The sequence below is a fragment of the Drosophila willistoni genome, unplaced genomic scaffold, assembly GCF_018902025.1.
Source record: "Drosophila willistoni isolate 14030-0811.24 unplaced genomic scaffold, UCI_dwil_1.1 Seg143.1, whole genome shotgun sequence".
Classification (NCBI taxonomy): Eukaryota; Metazoa; Arthropoda; class Insecta; order Diptera; family Drosophilidae; genus Drosophila; species Drosophila willistoni.
In genome coordinates this window covers 1,170,415-1,188,687 of record NW_025814102.1, presented here as the reverse complement: position 1 = coordinate 1,188,687, position 18,273 = coordinate 1,170,415, and the positions used below count along the sequence as shown (strand labels likewise).

Genomic DNA, 18,273 nt, shown 5'->3' with positions numbered 1-18,273 from the left:
TAACCCCAGTTAGACATGAGTTGCTTTTCCGTGTTCTGATTGAATTTCATGCAAGTTGAGATTTTTCTTCGGAGTTGATTTTTTGTTGTTTCGAGTTTTCTCCATTTTGGAGAAGTTGTATTCGTGAATTGAAAGTTTTTGATTGGGTTAAATGAGATAAATGAAAGCAACGGAAAGAGGGAAATGTTAAAGGGGAGAGGAAAGAAATTCATGCTTGATCAACTTTAATTAAAAATATATACATAGATCCATTTCTGGATATGTGTATTTTTCTTCTTTTTTTTTTTTTTTTTACCAATTTTTCAAGTAACAAAGAAAATTGTTATCTAGAGTCAGTCGTAACGCAAAAGCAAACAATTTGGTTTACCATTACAAGTTATTTTGAAGAAGTAACGAGTAAACTAAAGTTGCCAACTTTGAACTAGTTATCACTAAAGTGTAAAGTGTTTGCAAATAGTAAACTGTTCACCACACAAATTACTTTTCCCTTCAATCGAATTAAGGCTGGATAGAAGAATGTGAGAGGGAAAAATATGGGAGTACGAAACACCTGCGAGAACTTCGTTTCGTAGGCAGTTTTAACATCACTCTAGATGATCGTATGGACTAGTCGATATTTTTCCAAAAGTGTTATTATCTTTTGGGTGGTGTTGTTAATGGGATTGAAAAATCCTTGTTCTTTAGCATTACGCCCTTTAAGTCTTAAAGCTAGCATCGTTTGGTCTCTTCCTTGGCTGGTTCGTGGTCCTAGTCGTGGTCCTGGAACTGGCTGGCCTGCCTGCCATTTTAATTGAATTATGGCGGAGCTGGCGGAACTTCAAAGGAGACCTCTGCCTTGCTGATAAGAACAAAAGTATGTTGCCGCATGGAATTTCCCCCCTGGCATCGGGTTTGGGGTTTTTCTTTTTTCAAATTAGAAAACGACAAACGGGCTGGGCACGGACTGGGGGCACTGTGCACTGCACTGTGGGACAATAGTTGATTTTCAGGTTGAAAAAGAGACTTTAGATAAATAAATATTGCAATTAAACATGCAGTCCGCCAGAGATTGACAGAGATAAATTTGTAAAACTTAAAGAATCGCTTAAGAATTAAAAGGTTTTCTTTCATAGTTTGTTACCACTGCCAAATCGTGTGGTTTGGCTTGGTATCATCGCATTTCAAACGCATTTCGTCTACGTGAGCGGCGGGGCAATGCGAGTAGCTCCAAGTAGAAGAAACCTCTACTTTTCGTAGGCCATGGACCTGTTGCAGGGCAACTTTTTCTTCAACCGTCTCTCCCACTCGTTTTCTCTCTATCTGTCTATCTATCTCTCTTTCTCTGGTTGTCTGAGTTTTTGTCTCTATCTTGGGCTCCGTCTACATCTCTGGTTGGCATTCTCCTTCAAGCCCTGGCTGGAGGCTCCTTGAGGGCGCTTGGGCGGCTTATGTAATGCATTTCGTACGAAGAGGCAGCAACGCCGCAAATTATGCCAAGAAACTTGTTAAACTTATTAAAACGAAACCTCAGCGTTAAGTTGCCAAGTGCAAATACACATGCTGGGTACTGCCAGTGGAAAAGGACGAATGGAGAAAGTGAGCTGGCTGGCTGCACTGTGGGTAAAGACGGAGTAACAACGTCACGGCAAGCGGTAAACAAGTGGGGCGTCTCCTCGTTTCCCTTTTCTATCCCAAGCTCTGTGTGACAATTAAAAGACATGAGCGCAGTGAGCGGGTGAGCAGGGCAGGAGAATGATGATAGTGGGAGGAAAAATGAAACAAGGAGAGAGAGAGAGGCACATCTTGTGGCTGCAGTAGCTATCATTTACTTTGTAGCCCCAACGAACAACGAAAACAAACTGCCACAACAACAACAACAACAATAACAGCAACAACAGTGGCCAAAAACCAAGTTGCTGCCGCAAAAGTTTTTGGGCCAACTTGAAATCTCAGCTATGCCGTAAATCGAGTCAGACACTCCTCAAGCAGGCGGCGGGTAGACTTCACTTGAGTTAAATTTTATGAGAGACACAGAAGAAGAACTGAAAACACACAAAATTTCAACAAAACAGCAAAAACAAGACAGAGAGAGAGAGACGGCGGAAAAAAAACATCCAAATATAAAAGTAAAAATAGAGGGAAAAAACAAAAATGCACAAAGAATAATTGTACCCCCTGCCACTTAATGAAGTTCATTTGCAGCAACAACTAGAATAATTAGCTGTGAGAGCTTAAATCGTATAGAAATTGTACAAAAGTTTTTAAGCAAATAAGTTTTGCACACAGAAAGTAAGTGCTAATAAATTTGCTTCAACATATTTCTGGCAACTTGGCCATAAATACAACTCTGTTTAAAGTTTCTTTTTATACCCCAAACACACAAACCAATCGCTACAATTTTGTTCAAACTCTTCTCCTTTTAAATGAGTATTACGATATATGCGTCTAGTAAAATTCTAGCTAAAAGTTTCACCGCCATCCAAGTTCCTTAATGAATAATGTTTGCAAGACCATAAAACATCTCTTCTACATAAGTATATTGCACAATTGATCGATATAATTTTTCTAACTTGCAGCATAGTGATTATGATTAAATGTCTCACATGGCAAGCAAATTATCATCTGAACAAACACAAACACATAAACAGAAAGTATGAATTTTGAAAATCGTTCTAAAATTGCAAAAGTTAGGGGTTTTTGAGAAAATTTGAGATATTTTTTAAATAGAAATTGGTGATTAAACCAATTTTTTTCATAATTTATTTTTTTATATTTTTTGAGATTTTCAAATAGTCAAAACATTTTCTAAGGCTTAAAAATGTACTAAATAGAACTTCATGAGATTAAGGTTTATTCGAATAAATTGCTGTTTATTGGCAACTTTTGGTCTCGTTTAAAAAGCAAATAAAACATAATATTAAGATTTTAGTTTCAAATGGATTTAAAACGAATTTACATATAATTGTAACTACATATTGCATAATTTATAGTTACAGATTCGCAAAGTTACAAGTTTTTAAAAACATTGTTAAATTTTTCAATCCAGCTATAGGGCAACCGTTCACTGTATGAACAAAAGTCAACTAACGCAAAAAAAATTATAAGGATGATCAAACCTCAACGATGGCTGATAATGCTTATGACAATAACAATCATTTGGACGATAATATTCACACTGGTAATCCGTTAAGTCCACAATAGTTGCCAATATTGTAAAATGGAGGTTCAAACGACCTATTTGAACTCACAAAGGATGAATCGCAGAATCGGGTCATGCGAAAAATTACTAACTGTCCACCCTTTATCGGAACCTTAACCTGCACACTATTGAGGAGCAGATGAAAGGCTCGCCAGGAGATAAAATAATCGACTGATTGGACACCGCAGTAAGCTCGAGAGAAGTTTACTTACCGCCAGGTCATAGAGGTGCTAAAAAAAAAAAATTCCGCCAAAAAAATTGAAATCTCGTTTAACACTTTTATATATGTTGCATTCCTTACCATGAGCAACCAAAGTTCATAATAGACCAAAGAATCGAAAAGGAACAATCTTTTGTGAATTACAAAACACATTAAAGAACGCCACGTGATCCATGTTACATGCCACGTGCTTTGCCCTGGCCCTTGCTCTATCACAAGTTCTTACTCCTGCAGAGATTTATTTTGCAGAAAATGTGGTCTTGGATTGCGTTGCCAGACAGCTAGGCAGCCAGCCAGCCAACCAACCAACCAACCAACCAGCCAGCCAGCCAAGTGCAAACAAGTGTTGAAAATAATTGTCCAGACACACAGAGTGCAGAGCACAGAAGGCATTCAATTGCAGAAGACCAACAGATCAGATATCATACCAACTTGGTCATTGTCTTTGGGTTGCTTTTTGTGGTGTTTTTCTCTTTTTATGTTCGATAAAACCGCAGCAGGAGTAAAAGATAGAGAGGTTGGAGAATGTTGGGAGGAATCAATGTCGCTGCCACATTCATTAATCAACTTGCTAAGCAGCGTGAAGCAAAAGCAGAGGAAAATCATCATTATTATCATCATCATCATCATCATGATTATCATCAGTATCAGCGGCATCAGCAGCATCTCTCGGTTGGTTCGTCCTCGTCGGTCGGATGGTCGCTCGACGACATTTGATGGCAACAGCTTTTTGGTGTTTATAATTACAAAACCCAAAAAACCGAAAGTTTGATTTCCAGTTCGAAAAGTTGATGACATTAATGAGCTAGCTCTGCAATCCACAGCTTTGCCTGTCCTGCATCCCTTTTACTCTCTCCCCTCCATGTAACAAAATTGACAAATTGCTGACTCTGGCTTTGCCCATTCTAATCCATGACCATGTGTGACCCACCAACCGTGCTTTTGTGCCATCTTTAAGCGGAAATTTCAATCACGCCTTTAAGCTCGTCGTATTGTTGAGTAATTGGAGAAAAATAATGACAGCAACACACAATGAAATTTGCTCTTTGCGTGTCTCATGCAAAACTAAAAAGGAACCAAGAAAATCGACCACAAAAATGATTAAAAAATAAACACCAAAACTGCCAATATTTACTTTTGCTTTTGTATCATTTTAGTTGTCCTTTTAAATCCAAATAAGTAGTAAGCCTGAAGTGACTCAAAAATCTGATTACAGTAGTGGCTACCAGGTAAACAGGTTTTTGGATTTTGAGTTTAGACTCTGGTTTTTTTTGGCGGACGAGCAACTTAGTGAATAATTTTGCTCAATAATTTATTGATTGTTGTATTCAGATTATGACCCGTTAATGTCATGCCAGTATTTGCCGTTGTTCCACAGGTACATTTCAATGAAAAACCTCCACTTTCGGCTGGATAGTGGTTTGGTACGATCTTTTTAAAATCTGTATTATTATTGATAAATAGTTTGTCTAGATTTCGACCTTATTGAAGTTAATCAAAACTGAGTTTTAGCCGGCTAAAGCTAAAGCCCAGTATTGATTTATAAATAGTAATAAAGAATTAGTAGATCTAGGAAATCTAAGGTAAACTGCATACCAACATTTTTTTAAAATAACTACATTGTTCGTTTTGGTGCCAATTAAAATGATCTGTTTTTATATGCAAGTCTTGGGGTCTTTTGGCCTAACGCCGTTTTCTTTTTGGACAACAAATAAAAGTAAATTTAATTTTCCATTGTTTTCCCAAAATTAGATATTGGCTAATCAAAATGAACCACGTATCTTCTTCTATCTCTAACATGTACATTCACATGAGTATGGATTTGTGTCTGTTTTTGGTAAAATGAACATAAGATATGGTACTATATGTACTACTTCCAGACTGTTTTAATTAAGAATTTAAGAAGTATGGGGCTTAAAACAAATGTTTTTCAAAGCATGAAAAGGAAGGAAAGTACTGAAACAAAAACCATAAATACTTTTATTAAAATGTAGTTTTAGAAGAGAAAAAAAAATGTTTTAGAATTTAATTATTTATTATTGTGTAAAACTAATGAAAATAAAAATTAAGATAGTTTGTTTAATGCTTTATCGAAGTCAATAAATGTTGCGTGAAAGTGAGAAAATTAGTTTTTATTGCTTTAATGGATGATTAAATTTTCCTTAGCAAGATGTTGCTAAAGAATCTCAACAGTTGCTTGGAACTTTCTACGAATTTTCAAGTTCAAGTTATCTGAAACTATTTATTTAATTATTAGTTTTTTTTTTTTTTAATTTTCAGTGTGGACAGCTATCGTGTGGGTGTTGGTGTATGTATGTATGTGTGTAGCAAGTCAAAAGTTGTTGGGCTTCGTTTGCCGTTTTTATTCATAGTAAAAAGTTTAGTCTGGCATTTTGACTTTCCTTTCCTTTTCTTTAGTTTTTTTTTTCTTTTTTTTGAATTGTAGAATCATGTGCGTGTTAAAACATTTTCGTAGGCCTGCCTGACTACCGCCTACAGGCTACAGACTACCAACTACCGACTATCGTCTTTGGACTGGTGAAAGTTTCTTACATACATCACCGCAACATTGTAAAATGTTGTTAAATATTTTTTTCTATTATTGGTAGGTAGCTAGTAGCTACCTCACAGCACACACAAACATACATACATACATGCCATTTTATCCTTTATCCCCTGCGCAATTTGGGTTATGCAACGTTCTTGCTTTTTGGTTAAACTTATAAAATGTCTGACGACGTCAACGTTGCGCCTGTAGCCGGTTGCCGGATGTTTAGTGCAAGCATTGCATACACACACACACACGCACACAGACACACACACACGCACACATACCCAAACTCATAGAGCGCACCTAGAAAAAATTAAAAGAAAGTTTTGCAAACTTTGGCGAACTTCACAGCACTTCACTTGCCTTCGTCTCGCTTCACTACTTTTTGTTGCTTCGTTCAACTTCAACTTTTGTCGGCTTCTGTCGTGTTCTTTGGTTTTTCATTTTGGTTTCCTTCCCCATCCTTCGGCTCTCCTCGAAGCCTTAACCTGCAGCCAGTCATTCAGTCAGTCAGGCAACAATACAAAATACAATAAGTTTTATAGTTTTTACTACTACGGTTTTTGCATTTCTTTTCTTTGCCGGGTTTTTATTTTCCCCCATTTTCTCCTCGATTGTTTTTTGGTTTTCGTTTGTTTGGAAAAGTGTAACAAAATTTTGTTCAATTAAAAATTGTTTAAGAGATCTTTCGGTTACTTTGGAATTCACTAATACAAGTGTATTGTTTGTGTTGAGTCCACCAAAATATTCAATTGCTCTGGCATGCAAGTGTTTCAATTTTATTTTTCTTTTTTTTTTATTGTGTTTTTAAATTAGAAATATTTACAAAGTTGACACTATAATTCTTCGAAAATAACTGACACGAAAAGGCCTACTTAGATTCTCCAATTGGAGAGAGTTGCTTATTAAACGAGCAATTCCCCTAGAAAAAGTTTCAAAGAAATTTTCTTTGAATTGTGTCAATTTGGTTTTTTTCTTTTGATCTAGTTAGCCTTGTTTTTCCATCAAGTTAGCCTTGACAATTCGGGTTGAGGCAAGGGCCTGGATGTTAGCCCATACTAACATTCATTCTAAACACAAGCTAGTCGAGAGAGCATCTAAACAAATTCATAACATTATTTCGATATATTTAATATATATTCGTACATATATATTTTTATTACGCGCTTTAAAAATGGAATACAACATTATTTGGCCAAAGAAAAATTCACATTGGCAATTGAAGCCGGTCGAAGTAATGAAGACTCCTCCCAACGGAACCTGGGACAGTCTGATGTATCGCGTTAAGTGCTTCTTTTATCCTCCATATGCAGTCGAGCGCATAGATATTACATACGCCGTGGCCCCCCCGATGTCGAATCCTTTTGTGATATTGGCAACTGTTCTATTCCTTGTGGTGTCGCTTGCTGTGATGATTTACTCCATTAAACGCTATTTTTCAAAGGTAAGTCTAAAAATTACTTATAGATTATGATGGACCACAGAGGAACTTTTCGTTTCAGTCAAAGAAACAAGTTGTGGTTGCTCCACCACACATTGAGGAAGATATCGTTAACGAGGGCGATGGTCCTGATGAAAAGGAAAAAGTAAATTAAAATTATTCCAATTATGAACAAATTTTCCAGGGTATCGAAGGATGTGAAGTATTGGGGGTTGCGTTACATATTATTTATTGGTAAGATTAGTTTCCACTAATTGAAGGCGAATGAATCATATATTATATTTATCCTTGCAGTTATAAGACGATTAGGAGCAGTGGTTAAATAACTATAAAATTTGGCGACAAAATTGGATATGTGAAAGGAAACTTGAATTTACGATTAGGACTGGAAGACTGCAGCTTATTATCAATGACAATTTACGAAGTGTTTTAGAACAGCTTGGCTTGTGGGAAATATAACGAAGATGGCAAGTAGGAGACCAGTTCTGAAGTAGTAAATTCCTGGCAACGAAATTGGGAAGAAGAAGCACTGAGGGTGAATCGAAGAAAAGTAAAAATTACATGTCCTTATGTTGAGATGGGGGAGATCCTATTTGTCCTTACAAAATCATTACGTGTTGCGGTATTTTCTGGTTAACTGATATAATTAAAATTGCGTATCCTGGTAACGACTGTTTATTTATTTTATGTATACATAGTTTTGTTCTAGTTAAGTAGATATCGGGACTTCTCCTCACTCTGCAGTTTGTCATTCTTAAGTTGGTGGATCAATGAGACTGAACATCGAGAAGATTTCCCATAGAAATCCCTAAATTGGATTGGCTAAAATGGTTTACTTAAATGTTGAATGGCCTAGGGAGCAGCATATACGATTTGTAAATTGGGTCTCAAAACACCTGCAGCTGCGGCTGCTCAGCCACGTCTTCTGCTTATTATTATGTCTCATTCCCACCCCTTCATCATCTCTTGCCTGCTATGGCCATCATCCATTTGACTCGACTATAACAACACCAGGAGCAACGCAAAAAAGGAAACAAAAATGACCAACACATTTTGCGCCTCAATAAAACTGTCAACATTATAAAGCGCCACTTAAGAAATGAACAAAAGCCAACAACACAAACAAAACAACAACACAAAAATCGTATGAGTATGTGTGTGAGAGAGAAGGAGAGAGAGTGAAAAAAACAATAATCATAAAATTAAAGCCAAGCCAAACAAACAAACAAATGAAACCCAATGGCAAAAAAAAGGGCCAGGCAAAAATTAAATAAATAAAAACAAAAGAGGAAAACCGCAAACAATTTTTTTCTTCATTTCTCTTTTGGTTTTTTTTCCCCTTTGTTTTTGTGTATATTTTATTTTATTTTATTTTGTTTAGCATGACGCATGGAACACGTTGACATTGTTGCTGAAAACTGCCACTAAATGTCAGCAAATGAGGGTCAAACACACACACACCCACGGTCACACACGCCGACACACACACACACACACATAGAGGCCAACTAAATATTGTAATAAAAAAAATTCAAGAACATACAAAAAAAAGGGGAAAAAACTTTTTGTTTGTGTATGTGTTTGTGTGCTTTTTTTTAATGAATTGACCGTAAAATGAACTTGTTGATGAGTCTTATGAGCTGACCAAAAGTGCCACGCCCCGTTTACCCACACGTCCAGTTAGCGTGGTCATTTGCAATAAAAAAGGATTATGAGCTGAAGGACAACCCCGAAAAAAAAAAAACACCAACAAACATATAAATATTTATAAATGGGTTAGTTGGATGGCCAAAGAAAAATGGAGAGCAAAAGGCAGAGAGAAGATGATGTGGTGGTGACCGGGAGAGGGTCAAGTGTCAGTGCCATTTAACAACTTGCCGCAAACTGTGGTCGGTGATGGGATAACACACGCACACACACAAACACACACGACTAGGGGGGTTAAAAAAAACCCGAAAAAAGGTGCGTGCTTCTGCGTAACTAAAAAAAAAGAAGCAATTGCCTAGTTTTAGTCATAGCATCGACTGAAGAGTTACCCTACAGAAACAAATCTTAGATTGCTTCTGTTTGCTCTCTATATTCAAATTTAGTCTAGACATACAGTCTAAATTTAAATTTATAAACGTTTGTGACAGTATTGACATGCGATAGCTAGAGTCAGCTATTTTTCCACCTGAGTTTTTTGTGAATTTTCAAAATATATGTAGCTGTTACACAATATCTGAAGCATTCATTCATATTATCTTATTTAAAGGATGAAATATCTGAAGCATTCATTCATATTATCTGATTCAAAGGAAGAACTCCTAAATTTAAAGTTTTATAGCTTGTGTTAGCACTTTAGTCTAGTTCCGTGATTAAGAAGTTTAGTCACTGTAATATTTACCAGTTTTTTCGCCTCTTATCGGTTCCCAATTGCTTTCTGACACCAAAACTTCGTTTTTTAAGTCCATGAAATAATCCAGGAGTTCTGTAGTTTGTAGTAATGATGAGATTTTCTTCTTCGACGTTCGCATTATAAACTTTAATGTCAATTTCTTTCAATATTGCAATAAACTCATTGCCATATCTACAAACAAATTGCATTTTCTTCATCACTTTTTTGGTTTCATGAAAATTTTGCTTAAACAGGCTCGAGGTCACAACTTGAAGGTAACTTTTTAGAAGACTTCCTTAACGACGTCATGACTTTAATGCTGAACAATGCCACCACTATTATTCATACTAAATTGATTAAAGTTACTTATGGATGTTTTGTTTTACAGCCGCTTGTGTCATGGGTTTTCTTAGTTACTTACTCCCTGTTAGCTAATTTTTGTCATTTATTGAAATTGGTATACCATAAAGTTGTCGTAGAAACAAATAAAAATATATTTGCAACAATTATATAGAGTACCAGTGTCTCAATATTCCATTGAAGCGGCTCTCCTATTGTCTGTTTCCTTTCTGGCCTTTTGACTAGATTCACATCGTGGTCTTTATTATAGCATGTAAACCTTGAAGAAGTTAGTGTAAAAACATAATTTTGTTTTTTCTCTCACTTTAGCCCGCTGCTGGTTGTTTCTATTTGTTGCCTTGTAACATTTTGAGCCCTGCCTTGGTCAGCACAGTCCATGCCCTTGACATCGTTCTTGCTGGTGTCGTCTGTCGGCCCAGTTGTAGAAATACTATATGTACATATATACACATACATACATATATATTTATGTACAAGCATATTCCACATGCAATATGAAACATGAAACATATTTTTCGCCATGGAATTGGCGAGAGTAATAAACATAGAGCCAAACACACAGAAGAAAACAAATTACAGAGACTATAAGAAAAATGGTGCAAATGGAAAAATTCATGAATACAGTTAGACACATATGTACATACACACATTTCCAGATGATTGTGAATCCTTTTTGTTTTTACGTGTTTATACATTTTAATCACATTCAGCATTTGAATAAAGTGCGATTCCTTTGATAAAGATTTGCATTTTGTTACTAAATTGAAACTGATTTGCTTAATGATCTGCATATTTGCTTGTATGTATGCGTGTATGTGTGTGTCTGTGCAGAATTTGTAGCATACATTGCAGGGCCTCATTTTGCTTATTGTATTTTTTTTATGGATCAAGAAGCAACAATTGAGAGATACACACACGCTCACACACACATACGCGCAAAACAGAATGACAAAGTTTCAACATTAGCAAACAGAAACTGTAGCATACATTAGGGCGCACCATTAGCCACCTCTCTCGCAGTAACTTCTCCTCCTGTTACTGCTGCTACCGCCGTTTGCTTTGGGTTTGTTTTTTGTATGATTTTGCGGCTCATTTGGTTTTATTAAAATTTGCACGTTTTTCACGCTTATCAAACGACGATACCGAACCGCTCAAAGTCTCTGATTGTGCTCCCATCATCCACCCACCCATCCATCCATCCACCCATCCATCCATCCATCCGCCCATCCATCCATTCACCTCTACCCGACCAGGAAGAGTCATCCCCTATATCTGTATGAGGTTCACTTCTATGCTAATTTTTTCCCACAACCGACAACATAACAAAAAAAAAAACACGAAAAGAAAAGAAATGAAATGAATAAATGTTCCGGCTGTAGAGTTTTGGGTGGGGGCATTTTATTATTGTTATGTAAATTTTTATAGTTTCCCCATCATTTAGTTAACCACCCACACCCCGTAGCCCCAGCCCTTCCTCAACCTGGCAACACACACACACACACACACACACATCCCACAATGCCTTTTCAATTCAAAAGTCGGTGTGGTTTTTGCCTCCTTCCTCTCAACGTTTGGTGTGTTTGATGTAAAAAATTTAATTTTCATTCAATTGTACACAGAAAGAAACATTTTTTTTTGTTGTTTGCGAAGGGAAAAAAATTAACTTATTCAGGATGCCTCGTAAATTGATAGGAACTCTTTTAGCTGATTGTTTTGTGATGCTTTCCAAAGGAATGATGTTGATTTTTGATCGCATGTGAGCCTCTTAAGGGGATTTTTTTGTTGCCAATTATTTTAATGTTTCAATACTATTGGTTTATATAACAGCTGGAGCAACAAATGCTCGTATAATATTGTATACAAATATTGTTAGTTTACTGTTTAAAAACATAAAAATATCAAAGAGGATTAGATTTCGAGTCAAGAGAGGAACTGCGTAAGATGGGCAAAACTACTTTTATTGGTGCGAAACAAAATTTCAGTTTGCTTTTGCTAACGAGTGACAATTAAAAATCTGGACTAAGTAAGCTGAAGCGTATTTTTTAATAATGCGAGGAGTTAATAAAACTCTAAACTTATGGATGCAATTTTTTCTTAGTATACTCAATTTGCTAAACTTTGTTGATTGATTGCTCTTGACTAGTGATCAAAGTTGAGAGATTACCCTCTTAATTTCAGGATCAGTAGAGGTCCTTTGAAGTGTGATTTGTATGAAATGGGATTTGTGGAACACTTAGTTAAAAGTAACCCTTAAATTTGAATTCGCCCATCGGATTACCCAGGAGATGTCTGCTGCTTTTTAGCTGAGATATCAATCTTTTATGACTTTCAGGTTCTCTGTAGCCATGATTTTAGATTTTCTGGCTGTCCTTAAAATTTGCATATATTTACAGAGTTCGCAATCTATAAATCAAATTAGTTGCCACTTTTAGTTATCACCAAAGATCATGATCCTTTCACAGTGTCTTGGCTTCCATTTCTTTGTTATTAAAAACAAAAGCCTCTCTAATTACAGATCATTACTTTATCTTGGCTAAATTTTCAAAAATGAACAAAAATAATTAAGCTGCAGCCTTTCGTGTAGTGTATAAGTAAATGCATATTTATTGGAATCTCTTCGGTATAGCTCTGTGTCTGTCATTTGTTCTAAAAATTGTATGCAATAAATAAAAATTACACGTTGAACACAAAAATTTTCTTGTTGCTTTTGTCCTTTTTGGTTTTGTTGTTGTTGTTGTATTTTATCTGCCTTTTGTGATCTGTATTCAGGACAACAACAATGCCAAAGGCAAGAGGCGTGTCCCTTTTGCCTTTTGGCTTAACCCTTTTGCCTTTCTTAGGGGCCTTTTTTCTTCTCTCTTCTTCTGTTTTTTTTTCTTTTTGCTTCGCTTTTTGCTTGTTGCTACTTCTAATTGGATATGTTCGATGTCGTCGTCATCGTCTTTGGCCTTAAAGAAATCCTAGAGAAAGAGAATTGAAGTGGGAGCAGAAGTCTTGGGGAAAAATGTCGCTGGTAACTCTTTAGTTTTTTTTTTCACTTTTTTTCTTTTTTTCTCCCCTGTGTGTGTGTGTGTGTGTGTGTGTGTGTTTTCTTTTCCTGTTTCGCAACCCTGCTGGGCAATCAGAACTTATGTTTACCCCAATTAAGGTGAACACGAGACCGTTTTTGCGATCCAATGAGTTAGAAACAAGATAAAGGACCGAAAAGCCTGAACAATACAGAAAAAGTAGACGAAGGAGCAGACGGTGGAGATGGAGTTGAAGTCGATGGCAAAGCCAGGGTCCTGGACCCAGGACTCAGGACCCATGCATGTTTATGTGCTGTCCTCATCCTCGTAACCAATACGCAGCAGGCACAAACAATGCCGGTATAGGACAGGACAGGATAGGAGAGGATAGCCGCAGAGAGCAGAGCTACCGAGTAGAGCCCAGAATAGGACGCGCGCGCGGTCCACATACAGGAAGCCCAAGCAATGATTAAAAATTGTGCAAGCGTGTGGCATGTGGCGGAGAAGGCGCCGGGAATGGCGGCCAACTGAGCCAGTGGCTGTGGTTCCCCATCATCACCCATCATCCCCTTCCCATTTTGCCATCATCTTCCCATCACCGAAGCAAAAGTCACAAAGTCGCAAAATCCAAAAACCAAAGTCGTTCGTTTTTATTGCCATTTGTATGCGTGAGGCCGATTGTCCCTATACCAAGTGGTGGGTAGATAGCTCCTTTATTGGAGTTCCACAGTGTGGAGGCGCCTGCGTGACATGATCGTGAAATGTGCTCCAAGGATTGAAACGAAATTTTAATCAATTTGTCGAATAAAGAAATGATACTTTTGTCCAATCCCTTACCAAATCGAATGACCTTAAAACTAAAGTTCAATTGGCTGTGTTTTAATCTTTCTAGTTTGTGGACTTGGCGCTGACTTAAAGATTGATAACGCTATTACTTGAGAAAGTCAAAAAGAGTTTACTTTATACTTTATGTATTACAATTTTAAAAAAATTATTATATTTTATTTAATAAGTTTTTAAATACTTCATTGAGTAATCCAGACTATACATATATTCAAATATGAACACTGAGTACATTCATATCATGTTATTGTCATAATTAAGAATTTTTGGTAATAAGGAAGAAAATTTAAACTTTTTTTAAAACAGTTTTGTCAGTTTTTAAAGTTTTAACTGTAGTTTTGATATTTTTATACATGAAACTTACAGTTTATTTTGCCCAATATGGGCCAAGTTATTAGTGAACTTAACAAAGTGTTGTATATATTTGGCGGATTTGTGATTATAAATCAGTTTAATTTCTTATTGTCCTTTGATTATCTTTTTCAGTATATGAGTAAAGCCAACTTTATAGTTTGAAATATATACGAATATAATCGAGTCGTGACTCACGCATTCAACTCACACAAGCTAAAACCCTTTTTTAGTTCCATAGTTACGACATAAAGTTTGTCAATTGTCTAGCCTTTTTTATTTTTTGTTGCTTTTCGATATTTTGTGTGTTTTGCTACACTCAAGTCCTGGGTTCGTAATACTCATTAGCCATAACGACATAGAGGCAAGCAGGTAGCTGTAGCTGTTGGCCATGTTGATGTGTTTAGGTCTATCTATGGCCGACCATCAGCCAGATCAAAGCCCATCAAGTGGGTTACAAACAGTACACGGAAAGATAGAGCGAGAGCGAGATAGGGAAAGAGACAAAAAACATAGAAAGGAAGGTAAAACCTGGACGTGGCCTTTCCACTATTTACACAGCTCATTTTATCTAGTTCGATTGGCAATTTATCTGAAAATGTTTTGTCTCTATCCTCCTCTCTCTCTCTCTCTCTCTCTCTCTCTCACTCTCTCTCTCTGTGTGTCTCTACAACGATATCTCGTTTACCCCTCTCCTAAACTCCTTTTGTTGTTTGGCTTTGTAATTGGGAGCTGTCTAACAGCAGAATATCGGTTTTTGAATCTTAATTTCTTTTGTAGAAAAACATGAAAATCAAAGAGGTTTTTCGTATGAAAAAATTAACTAAGCAGAGACCCAAACCCATGTGGGGTAAAATCGCAACAAATGGAAATTTTGTCAAGCTTGAAATCCTTTTATAATGACAAAAGGTTTCCACCTCTAAGCCGATTACAGCAACAACACACACACACACACACACACACAACGAACGAGGCAAGCAACTTCAGTTTCAGTTTCAGTTTCAGTTTTTGTGCTTTCTTCTTTCCATTCAAGGCCAGAGTATACTTTTAGGCACCTGCTGTGTTTTAGTAAAGAGTGCCAAAAAGGAGGCAGGCAGGTGGTTGGGTGTGGTCGGTGGTTCTTGGGTAAAGGGGTGTGGGGCAAACGCATTTGGAAACCCTGCCCTGTCTGCGGTGCCTACTTTTGTAATTAGTTTGAATGCGCGTCGAGTGGATAAAATGTGAAATGTACAAGGTGTAAGTGTATGTTTCTGTATGTGTGCCTGTGTCTGTGTGTGTATAGAGCAACACCACCAAGGAAAGCTAAAGAAAGGACGCCAAGTAAAGCATAGGAAGCAAGGATACCACTAAAAGCTCAACATTTACAGCCTTATATGTAATTCATTTTTATACTCTTTCACAACGAACAGCTTAATCAAATTGGTTTAACTATATACAATATGTGCATATATATTATTGAGTGGCATCATAATTGTCTGTTAGTCAATATGCATTTCCTATCTAAGTAGTCAAAATATATATAAGAGGCGACCGACCGAGAGCTGCCGCCGCATTTCGCACGGCACGAATCGTGTGGACAAATACGAATAGAAAAAATCTGACAATCAGATCAAAATATATAAACAACAGATATCTACATATGAGCTAAATAAGACAGGATGGCAGCTTTAAGTAAAGAATAAAAAGATACTGAATAGATAACAGAGGACCCTGAAAGGTTCATGCAAGGCCAATGCAAGGATGTTACTATGGATAAAGGAATGTCTAGTTAGAGTACATGGTATCGACAGATTAACTCGAGTCAATAAGTCAGGAGAGTCTTTTTCCTCATTTAAAAGCTTGTGCATCAAATAACACTAAGCTTAATCAGATGAATACGAAGCCAAATTGGCACTGCGATCCCAGCTAAAGCCTCAAAGATCAAATAGCAAGAACTGCTTTGGACCGGATTCAAGCTTCAAATCACAGCACACCATTTGCAATTCTGATCGCATACTGTATGTAAAAAACTTGTCAATGGTTTTCCATTGATGTAATCATTTTTATTTGGCCATTTACTAAAATACAAATGGGGATGTGGAATCATCAATATCTATTCTAGTCGCTGTCTTCATACACTTCACTATCGGTCAGATCCTCGGACTCAGCATGCGGTGGAATCATTAGGACACGCACTCTCTGCGCCGGAGCCTCTGTCGGCTGTGGACCCTCAACAATCTGCACATGATGGCTTTGAGGGGCATCTGCAACATTGACAGAAGCTGTACCTGACAAACCGCTGCTGCTCGAATTATTGGCATTGCCATGAGCACCCGAGGTACGCAAAATACTGGGAGACGAAATGGTTCTATATTGAAAGCCATCTGTGGCAACTGTACCACCGCCGCTGCCTGTGCCGCTAAAGCCCGATGTACGTCCAGTTGAATTGAGACTGAATGGTGAAGTACCAAAGGTACCACCGCCGCCGCCAGCAGCTCCGCTGCCACCACTAGTACCAGCATTAGTACCAGCGGCACCACTGAGACTGCTCATGCGTAATATGCCTTCGCCATGATGCAAATTCAAATGGCCAACGATATTGATCACCCATTCGGGATGGGTGGATGCCAAGGTGACACACAGTGGACAAATGACAGCCGTGCAGTCGCCTTGATGCTTGGACTGAGCATGCTTAATTAAGTCCTTCCGTGTGTGCCCCATCTCACCGCATATGGGACATGTGAAGCTTTCCGCACATAGCTCCGGTATGGGTTCCCCAGCAAAGAACAATTCGCGTGCGGCCCGATCCAACAGACATTGGAATGGATGGGTACTCTTATGGTCACCTGTCTCCACCTTATTCTCATGGCAGTCGGCACACAAATCGAAATCCTCACAGCGCAAGCATTTGTAACGATAATGGACTAAGTTTCCAGAACCACATCCATTGCAATGCACATTCCAGTGAGAAGCCATCGAGATGCCGAAATTCGTACCTAAGGATTGAATGAATGATAATGTAGAATGTAGAATGGAGTCCGTACTTGTAGAAAAATAACTCACTAAATACAAAACTTGAATACCGATTCGGACGATTCAAAAACAATTAATGAAAAAACTACCGACCTGTTCTTACCTTACTTCCTAGCCGGCGTAACACTAGAATCGAAGCCTATTTCTCTATGAAAATGATATTCAAAACATGTCTTTTGTTATTTCGAAAGATTTGTTTCATGGCTTACTCAAAACATTAAAAAGTATTGAATATACTTTAACGCCAGAAAGCCGGAGCTAACTTCGATTGCCGTCAACAGCAAAAAAGGGTTTATCTAAAAGGCTGGGGTGCATGCCATTCCATCATAAGTTTATACGACAGGTATGCAATACAGTCATTAACAGCTTCATTAAACTAAAAAATATTAATTTTTATGATCATCGCGTCCAAAGTAACGTATTTTTTAAAAAATACACTGCTTTCAACCGTTCGCTCCTATGAGAGCTAGATACTTTGGCTCTTACCGTCTAGGAAGAGTTTAAACTGATCCAGACGTACAGACACGGCTATATAAACTTGTCTCGTCGTGCTGATTGAGAATATATAGAATATTTGAATATTTCTTTTGGCTGGACTATATTCCGGCTGAAAAGGATCTGTGTGTTGGATACAGCATAAATATGAGCTACCTGAAGATGTACGCGGCCGTATTGAAACACTTGTGCTAGACCATATGAATACTCCTTGATTTCATAAGATAACTTTGGAAGATTTTCCGCCATTTTACACATTCTAATACTGAAATCTCAAGTAATTTAAAGTAGGCAACTTGATCGAAAGCGATCAGTCTTGAGCGAATTGGAAGAGTAGTGGCTAAAAAAAATGATAAAGTACGTAAAAATTGGTGCATTCAATGCCAAACCGTTTAAGCTGAGTTGTTAAACAGAAACTCATGGCCACAAAATGGTGT

General features: G+C 37.4%; 1 protein-coding gene and 2 long non-coding RNA genes across 4 annotated transcripts; 1 reads left to right on the top strand and 2 right to left on the bottom strand.

Moving 5' to 3' along the window:
• Positions 1-2,938: 2,938 nt before the first annotated feature.
• On the bottom strand, positions 2,939-4,858 carry LOC124460846. Its single transcript, XR_006954826.1, has 3 exons — positions 4,534-4,858; positions 3,480-4,463; positions 2,939-3,408 (listed from the first exon to the last, which is right to left on the bottom strand). It is a non-coding gene; the product is annotated as an uncharacterized LOC124460846 (long non-coding RNA).
• Positions 4,859-7,001: 2,143 nt separating this feature from the next.
• On the top strand, positions 7,002-8,058 carry LOC111519307. The gene is made up of 3 exons (XR_002724311.2): positions 7,002-7,393; positions 7,452-7,624; positions 7,685-8,058. It is a non-coding gene; the product is annotated as an uncharacterized LOC111519307 (long non-coding RNA).
• Positions 8,059-16,346: 8,288 nt separating this feature from the next.
• LOC6648858 (E3 ubiquitin-protein ligase KCMF1) lies at positions 16,347-17,506 on the bottom strand. Of its 2 annotated transcripts, none has more exons than XM_023179464.2 (2): positions 17,445-17,506; positions 16,347-17,304 (listed from the first exon to the last, which is right to left on the bottom strand). In XM_023179464.2, the coding sequence occupies exon 2, from the start codon at positions 17,282-17,284 to the stop codon at positions 16,427-16,429; it is 858 nt and encodes a 285-aa protein (XP_023035232.1). In that variant the 5' UTR covers positions 17,285-17,304; positions 17,445-17,506; the 3' UTR covers positions 16,347-16,426. The 2 variants fall into 2 exon arrangements, with proteins under 2 accessions (XP_023035232.1, XP_046868387.1); XM_047012431.1 differs by lacking the exon at positions 17,445-17,506 and adding an exon at positions 17,372-17,414.
• Positions 17,507-18,273: the final 767 nt, after the last annotated feature.